Source organism: Schistocerca cancellata, chromosome 4, assembly GCF_023864275.1.
Source record: "Schistocerca cancellata isolate TAMUIC-IGC-003103 chromosome 4, iqSchCanc2.1, whole genome shotgun sequence".
Taxonomy (NCBI): domain Eukaryota; kingdom Metazoa; phylum Arthropoda; class Insecta; order Orthoptera; family Acrididae; genus Schistocerca; species Schistocerca cancellata.
In genome coordinates this window covers 131,055,335-131,068,156 of record NC_064629.1, presented here as the reverse complement: position 1 = coordinate 131,068,156, position 12,822 = coordinate 131,055,335, and the positions used below count along the sequence as shown (strand labels likewise).

The 12,822-nt window shown below is 45.2% G+C and overlaps 1 protein-coding gene across 1 annotated transcript in view; it reads right to left on the bottom strand.

Moving 5' to 3' along the window:
* LOC126183923 (dystrophin, isoforms A/C/F/G/H-like) overlaps positions 1-12,822 on the bottom strand; it is a gene marked incomplete at its 5' end in the record, with an annotated part of 927,096 nt that overhangs the window by 876,902 nt on the left and 37,372 nt on the right. Inside the window, 2 exons of the mRNA XM_049926269.1 lie at positions 6,993-7,070; positions 7,195-7,287. Coding sequence (XP_049782226.1) covers positions 6,993-7,070; positions 7,195-7,287 — 171 coding nt within the window. The remainder of the gene's footprint in view (positions 1-6,992; positions 7,071-7,194; positions 7,288-12,822) is intronic.

Here is a 12,822-nt window from a genome sequence, read left to right as displayed (position 1 = left end):
AATTATTCGGGTAGCTAAGGGAACAAAAATTTAATCTGTGGCAAGGGACCAAAATTCCAGTGTAGGGAAAGGAAGCGAAGGAAAAATAATAGGAAAACCTGGATTGTGGAAAGGTAAGGATTTGGGGGACGGAGGAAGGACCTGACTGGTAGAATTTTACACAGAGCACAACTTATTAACTGCAGAAACTAGGGTGAAGAATCATATGAAAAGCTTGTGTACGTGGAACTGACATGGGCACACTGGAAAATTTGAGACTTATTATGCAAGGTTTCAGAAGACGAGTGCCTGAAACCTACAAGATATACAGAAAATAGACTCATATAAGTGGACAGGGCATCTCTACAACGTTAACTCCAGTGCTCAATATGGGCATCGTAGGTGACACTTCACATATCGATACGCGTGTGTAGTTCAATGAAGTCAGTGACACGAATTGGCCGGCAACAGCGACGGCGGCCCGCTTTCCAAATCTGTTGATTGGATTGCCTACCTGGAAGCGTGAACTAATTCGATGCTACAGTACGGGGAGGATGGTTTGTCTACATGTTCTGACACGCCCTTCCCCTGCTGGACTCATGATCGGCGCGTATTACGAATCGAAACTTGTGGATGTGCTCTATCCATTAATACGCCAAATTGTTCTGTATGTCTTGCAGTTTTCGTACAGAAATACTGTATACTGGAAAGAAACAGATTTCGAAACCAGATTTTAAACTGCAAAACGTCTTTTAGGGCAAATGTAGGCTCTGACCATGATCTATTGGTTGTGAACTGCAAATTAAAACAAAAGAAGCTGCAGAAAAGTAGGAAATTTAGGATATCAGACTTGGATAAATTGAAAGAACTACTGATTTGAACAGTTTCAAAGGGATCATCAGCCACCAACAATTGACTGTCAAACGGGAGATAGGAATACAGCAGATAATGTATAGATTGTTGCTTTGAGAAACAAAATTGTGGAGGCATCGTGGGATCAAATAGGCAAACAACAAAGTCCGAAAAAGATAGATGCCGCATACAACAGACCTTTCGAAGAGGGGAAAGCAGCTATACGAACATCTAAACCTCACAGGGCAAGCCAGTATTACGCTAAGAAGGGAAGGCTGAAAGGTGAAAGGAATGTATAGAGGGGCTATACAAGGGAAACGAACTGCAAGACAATATTACAGAAAGGGATGAGGAAACAGATAAAAGCCGGCCGAAGTGGCCGTGCGGTTCTAGGCGCTCAGTCCGGAACCGCGCGACTGCTACGGTCGCAGGTTCGAATCCTGCCTCGGGCATGGATGTGTGTGATGTCCTTAGGTTGGTTAGGTTTAAGTAGTTCTAAGTTCTAGGGGACTGATGACCCATAGTGCTCAGAGCCATTTGAACCATTTTTGATGACGTCATTATCTAAACCCTCGTATAGTCACCATGCCATCAAGGAATATCGCACCGATTGCTCCGTGACTGGACATCGCATACCACACAGTTACCCCTTGAGGGTGAAAAGACTTCTCGATCGCAAAATGCGGATTCTCTGTCCCTCAGATGCGCCAGTTTTGCTTATTGACGAACCCATCCAAATGAAAGTGGGCTTCGTTGCTAAACCACACCATATTCACATCAAAGTCCTGTTCGTCAATTCTGTGGACAATAGTGTTGGAGAAACACAACCGCTGTTCCATGGCCCTGGGGCTAAATGGCTGATAGGTTTGAATTTTGTATGGAAGAGATGCAGGTCTTCAACAACAATTTATCGCAGTGTCTCCCGGTTGATTCCCACCTGTTGTGCTGCCCTTCTGATCGATTTCGTGGGCGTGGTTTGAATCACAGCGCGTGTCTTCCCGGTGTTTTCAGCCGTTTTCACCCTTTTAGTGCGACCGACATTGCCAACACTGTCATCACGAACACTGCCGGTTCTCTCAAACCTGCGAATCAAATTCTTGGTTGTAAGCACACTTGGGCTGATTGTCTTCAGCTTGAACTCGGTCGCAAACTTCCCTTGAGGCGCAGTTGTGCTGTTATTGCTCGCATAGCAGGCCTTCAAAAGCGCTATACGCTCAGACATTTTCACGTGCAAATGGCCGACAACAATAAGGCGCGTCAGCGCATACTCATACCCATCACGTCTCGCGGCCAACTGCGCAGTTTGAACGTCCTAACGCAAACCGTTCAGAAGTTATGACAACTTTATTTCATATAGTTCAATAATTGTATCTTGTATAAAGGTATGGGACCGATAACCTCGCTGTTTGGTCTCCTCAGCCAAATCAACCAACCAACCAACCATTTATGAAGGCATCTCGTTATGCACCTTAAGTGATTTAGGGAGCTACAGAAAACGTACTGGATGGCTGGCCAGGGATCTGAAAACCCCCGTAGGCCCCCCCCCCCCCCCCCGGCCATAAAAAAAAAGAGAGTCCAGTGCCTTTAGTCACGGTGCCACGTCGCTCGGTTCGTAATCACTGCTACAAACGGGGAAAGGCTTGGTGTCCCATCTTCCCTCACGACTGTGGTTTTTTCTGTCCATGCCATTAGTCTTGTGACATTTCATGCCACTTAATTTTTGCTATTTTCCTCACACGTTTTTCCATTTCTGACCGTAAGATCAGTACGGTATGTGCTTATCCTATCTCATCCATGAAACCAAATTTCTCTAAGCAAGTTGTCTCCTCCTGCCTCTGCCATTTTTCCGTTACTAATTCCCATACCTTCATGAGCTAATGGTTCAAAATGGTTCAAATGGCTCTGAGCACTATAGGACTTAACATCTGAGGTCATCAGTCCCCTAGAACTTAGAACTACTTCAACCTAACTAACCTAAGGACATCACACACATCCATGCCCGAGGCAGGATTCGAACCTGCGACCGTAGCGGTCGCCCGGTTCCAGACTGTAGCGCCTAGAACCGCTCCGCCACCCCGGCCGGCCATGAGCTAATGCAGAAATTTTAAGTTTTCTTCGGCTGTAAGAAACTAAGATATTTCGTATCTGTCTCACTAAATACAGAGAGTTAAAAAAAAGTGTCCAATATTTTGAGAGGCGGTAGTACTCACCAAAACAAGAAAGAAAGCCTAGAAAACATGGCTTTAAAATGCATACCTTAAGAGATATGAACTCTTGTTACTTTTGGATACTGTGAAATACATCTATTCTATTGAACAAGTGTTCATAGCTCTTAAGGTATACGCGTTAGAGTCCATGTGTCCTGGACTTTCTTTCCTGTTTTGATGAGAACTACCACCTCTCAAAATATTGGACGCTGATTTTTAACACCCTGTATACCTTCCACCATCTAGCAGATTTTCTGAGTTAGATGGCACAGTGTTAAAAGGCACTGGGTTCGTATCTAGGAATGTGGAAGTTCAAACCCATTACATGACGTATGATTTCGATGATTTCCTTGCATCGCTTCAGGCGAATGCTGGGCTAATCCATACCGTAAGTTGTGCAGGTGAGTTCTTCCCTATGCCTTGTGATAATGAGCCTATGCCCAGACAATGACATCGTCTGCGTCGGCAGAAAGTTAAACACCCGTCTCCCACCAACAGCCTTCTACGTAGTCATTCGGCATTTCTCCGCCTGATGCATGCAATGTATCTAGAAGTCCGTAATAATCAGAAAATTGTTTTTATTACTATAGCCAGTCGAGTAGAACAACCATTTGGTTTTAACCAGGAAAAGAAACCAACTTGTTCTATAAGTAGATAAGTAGTATAGGACCATTTGCATTTCAAGAGCAAAATTTTGGAACAAAGTCACAAGTATGAATTATCACTTGTTGGAGGTACACGGACACTGAGAAAGCTTGTGCCACAGTTTTAACAAAATCTGCACTAACAGCCCGCGAGAAACTTTTAAAACTAAGGAGAAATATCTGATAGTAGAGCACATCTGATGCAGTTAAATTTTGTTGGGACACTATACTGTCTACGTCTCCTGCAGATAAACTTGAAAAACGAACGGAAGAACTTCATACGGTAAGTTTGAAAGTAGGCTTGAAAATCAATTAAAATAAGAGTACGATAAAAAACAAGCAACATATCAAAAAGAAATAATAATGAAAGAAATAATAATGAGGTGAGTTTTTTTTTAATCTGGAGAAATGACGACAATGCCCATATGGACAAGAAAAGAAACAGAAAAGAATAAAGTGCTTTTAGTATACTAAACAGAGCTTTCAAAATTAAAAATATGTTCCCACGTGTCTGAAAACGAAAGTTTACGATTAGCCTGCTATACCAGTTCTCACTTTGGCTATGACAAACTTTAAGGGTGAATACAATTCAAATACAGGGTTTCTCTGTTAACAATGGACTGGTGCATGATAAGGAATTCAACAACAACAACAACAATACAGGGCTATTACAAATGATTGAAGCGATTTCATAAATTCACCGTAGCTCCATTCACTGACATATGGTCACGACACACTACAGATACGTAGAAAAACTCATAAAGTTTTGTTCGGCTGAAGCCGCACTTCAGGTTTCTGCCGTCAGAGCGCTCGAGAGCGCAGTGAGACAAAATGGCGACAGGAGCCGAGAAAGCGTATGTCGTGCTTGAAATGCACTCACATCAGTCAGTCATAACAGTGCAACGACACTTCAGGACGAAGTTCAACAAAGATCCACCAACTGCTAACTCCATTCGGCGAAGGTATGCGCAGTTTAAAGGTTCTGGATGCCTCTGTAAGGGGAAATCAACGGGTCGGCCTGCAGTGAGCGAAGAAACGGTTGAACGCGTGCGGGCAAGTTTCACGCGTAGCCCGCGGAAAATTGGCTCATGCCACAACTGGAGACCGACAGCGCCGACTTCATCTTTCAACAGGATGGTGCTCCACCGCACTTCCATCATGATGTTCGGCATTTCTTAAACAGGAGATTGGAAAACCGATGGATCGGTCGTGGTGGAGATCATGATCAGCAATTCATGTCATGGCCTCCACGCTCTCCCGGCTTAACCCCATGCGATTTCTTTCTGTGGGGTTATGTGAAAGATTCAGTGTTTAAACCTCCTCTACCAAGAAACGTGCCAGAACTGCAAGCTCGCATCAACGATGCTTTCGAACTCACTTATGGGGACATGCTGCGCCGAGTGTGGGAGGAACTTGATTATCGGCTTGATGTCTGCCGAATCACTAAAGGGGCACATATCGAACATTTGTGAATGCCTAAAAATCTTTTTGAGTTGTTGTATGTGTGTGCAAAGCATTGTGAAAATATCTCAAATAATAAAGTTATTGTAGAGCTGTGAAATTGCTTCAATCATTTGTAATAACCCTGTAATAATAGTAATGTGTGTCAATGTTGACTTTCCCAGCGTCTACTACTGATGAAAAGCTCTCGAATGGCAGTGTTAAAATAGCACGAAGTTTCCAATAGTGTCATACTCTTCATCTTCTGGCGAATATGCAACATTGGTCTGATAACCGTCGCTCGCTTCGCCAACAGCTTGACTACACTAGTTGTACTCTTCTCCTGCACTGGAGACGTCAGAACCGGAGTTACTTCTGGGAGCGACACAGCCCGGTAGCCGTTCGTAAAATGGAAATGTTGCAACACTCGCTATATAGAGACTGAATACAACTGCATGCAGGTGTTGGTGTTAATCGTACAGAATCTAAGAAGGAAGTAAAACATGTATTATGGCTAAAATAGTAACATTACAGTAGAGTTGTTATCTTCTATCACCGTCGCATTTCGTTACATATTATGGTATGTTAAGCATCAGGCCGGCCTTATTACTGTTCACAGGGAATTAGTAATATTTGTCTGTGAGGAGTTTATTATTGGCGGCGAGACAATGGTTAGCAGGTTGCGTATTGCTAAGAGAGATTGTCACATAACACAAGGTATGAACCACCGGTGGAACAGAATGAATGCTGTGAAGTCACGTCGTCTTCGGATGAGAACTAGGATGCGGATTTGGCGGATACCAGTCTGAAATACATAATGTTATTCTGTTTCAGGAGGTTGATTGGTTAAAATGGCAATCTTGTCCCGATATTCTAAACTGAATTGCAGAAGACAACTCTGTAACAATTAATGTCAATAATCGGCCAGGCCTTCTGGTGAACATGAGTCAGACACACTGCCACCCGGCTGGAAACCCGAGAGGTTTCCATCAATAATAATAATAATAATAATAATAAAGTTGACATTATACCAATTATACTATCAACTACAGGAGTCATACCACACAATATCTGTTATATCCTAGCCAGTAATGCCAACCGAGCCCGCTGCCAAAAGGTTGGCAGCATCAAATTCCGGACGCCGTCCGCATAAGCTGCGCCAGCGATACAAGAAATCGCCGCAAGTCTGCGCGCGCCACCGCTGGCTTCTGGCTTCTTAAGCGCTGGAGTCGCGAGCGCTAGGACAGTTCTGTATTCGCCGCTCAGTTGTATACTCGCCACCGATTTGTGTACTTGCTAGTCAGTTGTGTGTTCATCGCAGCAAAGTTGTTGTTTGTCGTCAGCCGACGCTGACCTAGCCGCTCCGACTCGAACTAGACAGATTTCTGTAGACACGGAGTTCACTACTGTGTTTCTGTATCTTCGTTAATAAAGATTAGTACCGACTTTTATTTAATCAGAGTGTTTGGGTTTTCATCTTTCTGTTCACTGTTCCAGCGGACCGGTCGGTCCGCTATTAAAAGTGTGGCGGTGACTTCGTAAGCCGTTTCTACAGCGAAGTGTTTGTCGCTACGAACGCCGCCACAAAAATATCCACCAGTACATCAACGCAACTACAGAAATATGTAATTATTGATACATGTTCAATTACCTGAAAGTTCCTAAATGCAATGTAACATATACCGTACAGTTAAGAGGAAGTGACGCTTGATCAAGGTCCGCGTCACTTTCCATTTTTAACCAGACATAACGTCTGAGAAAGGAAAGAAATAATAATAATAATAAATACTATATTATATTTTAGAATTAGAGCTCCTGAAGAACTCCGTGCAAAGCAAATCTACTGGAAGTTTTAATAGCCGTTACTTACATTGTTTTGCTCCAAGATCTGCAGTGCCTTGTTCACATTGTTTAGATGGTGCACCCTCATTCGACCTTTTTCCCGTTTCTGATAGGAAAAAGAAAAGAAAAAGAAAAATGTATCAGTGGAGAGAATTGTATTTCAGGATCAAAACTGCATTTCAGAGCATAAACAGAGCAACTACTGATGTATATGGCAATTGGATACTTGCATATTGTTTGCCCGTGAGCACTTCGAGCAGAGCCAGCAACCTGTTGCCATCCTGGAGGTCGACAAATAAGTCTGTGATCGGTGGTTGCGTGCTCTGAAACACAAGCAAACAAAAATTATTTACAAACACTTGTCACATTAAATCAAGTTTCTACAGCTGAGCAAGAGCGTAACCAGAATATGAGCTAGTTTCGTGGTGAGTAACGGCATACATTTGAGGGCTCACGAGCAACGGGTACACGTCCTACTAGTCAACGTCCCTTACATGTTCTAGTTTTCTTTAAAGTGATTCTGAACAGACACGTCTGTCTGTCTGGCGGGCAGGATGCGAGTTTGTTGTGAAGGCTTGGGGGAGGGTTTGGAGAGGGGCTGGGGACCACTCTGCCCCTCACTGCGTACCCCTTTCCATGTGAACCGCATTTTTAACCCCACAAGAAGTCCATTCAACAGAATTGTAATTATTACACAAGTGCACTACACAGAGCAAGAAAGACTTCACGAAGAAAGCGATTACTTAGAAACAATCTCATAATTCTGCTCAGTTCGAGTATCGTGGTGTGCTGTTTATACGCTAAGACTTTGTTACGCAGCGCAGTGGTTTCCATATCTCAAATACAGCGAAATTTATAACGCCGTGTGCTGAATCTGACGAAATGTTATTTTAGAGCAAAACCCATGACACGGCGTGAATGAAGTGTTTAAGATAAATAATTTATGTTCATAGTTATAACGCGTCTGCAGTGTGCACAAGGGATGTGTCAGATTGATACAGCTTTAGTGTTGTTAATACGGGGTGTAAGTATCGTTAATACATGGTGTCGTATGCTATCGATGCCATGCGAGGTACTCCACGTCGAGAAGTTGGCAGTACCAATCTGCGGCCGGCTCCGAGACACCCTATGCAGAACGTGGTGTCAACGCCAGACACCACACTTGCTAGGTGGTAGCCTTTAAATCGGCCGCGGTCCGATAGTATACGACGGACCCGCGTGTCGCCACTGTCAGTGGCTGCAGACCAAGCGCCGCCACACGACAGGTCTAGAGAGACGTCCTAGCACTCGTCCCAGTTGTACAACCGACATTGCTGGCGATGCTACACTGACAAATACGCTCTCATTTGCCGAGACGATAGTTAGCATAGCCTTCAGCTACGTCATTTGCGACGACCTAGCAAGGCGCCATTACCAGTTTATATTGAGATTGTTATTAATGTATCAACAAGAGTGATGTTCTCCAATTATGGATTAAAGTTAAGTATTCTACCAGTTACCTCCTGTTTTGCTAGTCTTATTTCTCTGACCTGTTCCAGACCTCACGCCAGCCTGCGTGAGCTTAAACGCGTGCCTTTCGGCTTCCTCCAAACCCCGTGAATTGGCTCCTGCCAATTCACAACACAGAACGCGTGTCTAGCGCCACCATGCAACCGATTAAAGAAGACGGCGCTCCGTCTGTTCGTAGCGTTCTATCTGCGCATTCGATGCCTTACTAGTCAGCTTCTGTATATGACGAATCTGCCTGTCTCGCGGAATAGTTTCGACTATAGTTGAACTTGCTCAACTGAAGTTTAGTAAACCAGAGTTATGTATATATTACGTGTGTTTCTCTTTAGTTTTGCTCTGTATCACAGGATTCCTTGGCAACTACCTCTCGGCCGACCCAAGACACGTATCAATACAACACACACAACGATGATGGTGTTAATGGCAGCGGTTACGGAATACACTCCTTGAAAAAAGAAAAAAAGTGAAGCAACCAAAACACATGGTCAGCTGTCAATGTAACTCACCATCGGTAGAGTGCATTAGTGTTGTATGTGTTTAGCGTTGTTACCAGACGTAGTAGGATATACACTGACTAGCCAAATAAACTGATACACCTGCCTAATATCGTGTAGGCCCCACGCGAGCACGCAGAAGTGCCGCAACACGACATTGCATGGACTCGACTAATGTCTGAAGCAGTTCTGGAGGCAAATGACACCGTGAATCCCGCAGAACTGTCCATAAATCCGTAAGAGTACGAGGGAATGGAGATTTCTTATGAACAGCACGTTGCAAGGCCTTCTACATATCCTCAATAATGTTCATGTCTGGGGAGTTTGGTGGCCAGTGGAAGTCTTTAAACTCGGAAGAATGTTCCTGGAGCTACTCTGCAGCTATTTTGGACATATGAGGTGTCGCATTATCCTGATGGAATTGACCAAGCCCGTCGGAATTCACAATGGACATGAATGAGGTCATCAGACAGGATGCTTACGTACGTGTTACCTGTTACAGTCGTATCTAGACGTATCAGGGATCTCATACCACTCCAACTATACACGCCGACACCATTACAGAGCCTTCACCAGCTTGAACAGTCCCCTGAAGACATGCAAGGTCTATGGATTCATGAAGTTATCTCCATACCCGTAAACGTCCATCCGCTAGATACAATTTGAAACGAGACCCGTCCGAGCAGGCAACATGTTTCCAGTCTTCAACAGTACAAAGTCAGTATTGATGGGTCCAGGCGAGGCATAAAGCTTTGTGTCGTCCAGTGATCAAGGGTACACGAGTGGGCCTTCGGCTCCGAAGGCCCATATTGGTTTCGTTGAATGGTTCGTACGCTGACTCTACTTGATGGCTCGGCATTGAAATCGGCAGCAATTTGCGGAAGTGTTGCACTTCTGTCACGTTGGACGCTTCTCTTCAGTCATCGTTAGTCCCGTTCTTTCAGGATCTTTTTCCGGCCGCAGCGATGTCAGAGATTCGATGTTTTGCCGGATTCCTGATATTCACGGTACTCTGGTGAAATGGTCGTACGGGAAAATCCCCACTTCATCGCTACCTAGGAGATGCTGTGTCCAATCGCTCGTGCGCCGACTGTAACACTACGTTCAAACTCACTTAAATCTTGATTACCTACCATTGTAGCAGCAGCAACCGATCTAACAACTGTGTCAGACACTTGTCTTATATAGGCGTTGTCAACCGCAGCGCTGTATTCTGCCTGTTTGCATATCTCTGTACTTGAATACGAATACCTATACTAGTTTCTGTGGTGCTTCAATGTATAATGGGTGTGAAGACCGTCAGATGTTGATTGATCACTGAAGGGCACGGAGATTCCGGATACACGTTTAAGACAGCGTTATCAGCACCCCGCAGAATTTGTGAGGGCGCCATTATGGGTGTCCAATCGGCCGGCTTGTCGAACAGAGCAATATTTAGATTTGTGGAACATTCGGGCGTAACAGTGGCACGATGCTGTACTAAGTGGGAACTTGGGGGCAGGCACACTCGTCATCAAGGTTCCATTCGACCACGTCTGACCGCCACAAGGGAAGATCGCCATACTATGCACCAGATACATCGTAACCCCTACACGCCTGTACTTGCCGTCCGAGAACAAGTAATGGGCTCCCTGCAACACTCTGTGCCATATCGCATCATTGGTTGGAGACTAGCGGCAGCCAGACTAGGAAATTACCGAACCATGTGTAGGCTGCCGTAATTGGTAAGGACTGGCTGGTGATGAACGCGTCATATTGTCTTCAACGACTAATCACGTTTCTATACTACTCCGGATGATCATCGGCGGCGAGTATGGGGGCGACCTGGTGATGTCCTCATGTTTTATGGAGGCGCGGTGCTGTTACTCCTGGTGTCGTTGTATGGAGAGCCATCAGATATGACCAGGTCACGGGTGATAGTGATTGAGGCAACTCTGGGTACACAACGGTACGTCACTGGCATCTTGTGAAGTGTTGGCAGAAGTGCCAACACCTTGTATTTTGAGGAGGCCGAAATGCACGCTAAGCTCACGCAGGATGGCGTGAGGTCTGGAACAGGTCAATGTAATTTAATGTAGCAATTAAAGTACGTCGTTGAAGTAATACTCAACTTTATTCCATAATTGGAGAACATAGGTCTTGATTATACAGGCACCCATAGATAAATATTAACTGATACTGGTAATGGCGCCTTGCTCGGTCGTAGCAACAGACGTAGCTGAAGGCTATGCTAACTATCGTCTCGGCAAATGAGAGCGTATTTGTCAGTGAACCATTGCTCGCTAAGTCGGCTATACAACTGGGGCGAGTGCTAGTACGTCTCTCTAGACCTGCCGTGTAGTGGCGCTCGGTCTGCAATTACTGACAGTGGCGACACGCGGGTCCGTCGTATACTAGCGGACCGCGGCCGATTTAAAAGCTACCACCTAGCAAGTGTGGTGTCTGGCGGTGACACCACATCTTGTGTCCCCACAACAATATCGGGGCCATGTTTCAATATGACCATATTCTTCCGAACTTTTTACGTGTTTCTATGAAGTTCCTGCGGGACTATGAGGTACTCCCGTGGAAAGGAAAAGCCCTAGATCTGTCCCCGACAGAACATGTGTGAGAACAGCTAAGACATCAACTCTGTCCCAATGTCGGTGTACGGGATATCAGAGACCAGTTACAACAGTTGTGGGCCAGCTTTATGACACAATTCTTGAGCGAATCGGCGCATGTATCCAGGCCAGAGGGGGACGCAACATCATCCTTAAAATTGGGCTCATAAAGCCATGTTCTTTGCAAATTTCAATCGATACTGTAGTCACTGAAATAACATCACATATCACCTCGGACCGTGACATTTCATTTCGTTTTCTCTTCCCCTTCAGGCAGTGCATACTCAGTTCTCACATCCCATCCCAGCTCTCTCTCTACCAGCTGTAAGCACAAACTCCAAAGTCGAAATTACCGGGAAGCTAGTACATCACTCCGAAGGGTTGTGTAAGTGTGTTGTTATTGTGACTGTTCATGTACTGACCGGAAGGTCACCTCTGACGTTGTTTGTAAACATACACACAGCTACCAGGAGTGCTACCTACTGCACTCGAATGGATTGCAGAATTTTCTGTGAAAGTAAGGCACCAGTCGTGACGCACCGAAGACGTCTGTGGAACAGTAGCGAACATCCATTATGCCACGAAGGACAATCGCGACTAATGATGGGGTCCGCATCATCACGTTACGCGCAGAAGGCTTGTCAACCAAGGAAGATGATGTGGTGCAGACATGGAATAGATTCTAATTGGTGAACAGTGTTGCGGATTTACACCGCACAGCCCGTCACGTCCGACAAGTGAAAAAGATAAACTATATCTGCGAATTTTGAGTCAAAGGAACTGTGGGCTAAGTGCTCCAGAAGTGAATTCGGCGTTGGAAGAGACTGCAGGACGTCATGTACCGCATCATACTGTTACGAGATGTGGATCGACATTCCCGATGACACTGTGAGTACCACGTCGTGCATCAGAACACCGTGGACTCCGTTACAGATGGGCGAGACATCATGCAGAATGGACGCCCGGAGATTGGCGTCGGTTCTTGTTTACGGACGAAACTCTGATCTGTTTGTACCCTGATAATCGCAGATAACTTCTCTGGATACAGCCCGGTAATATCGAACGCCTCCTACGCTGTGTCCCACGTGTGCCACAACGCGGTTGTGGAGCGACGTTCTGGGCTAGCATTACATTCGACCGATCAACTGCAGCTCTCGGAGTTGGTGAGGGCAACCTCACTGCCCTACTGTACAGGGACGAGATTCTGCAACCAGTAGTGGAATGGTATCGACAGAATTATGGTGGCACGTTC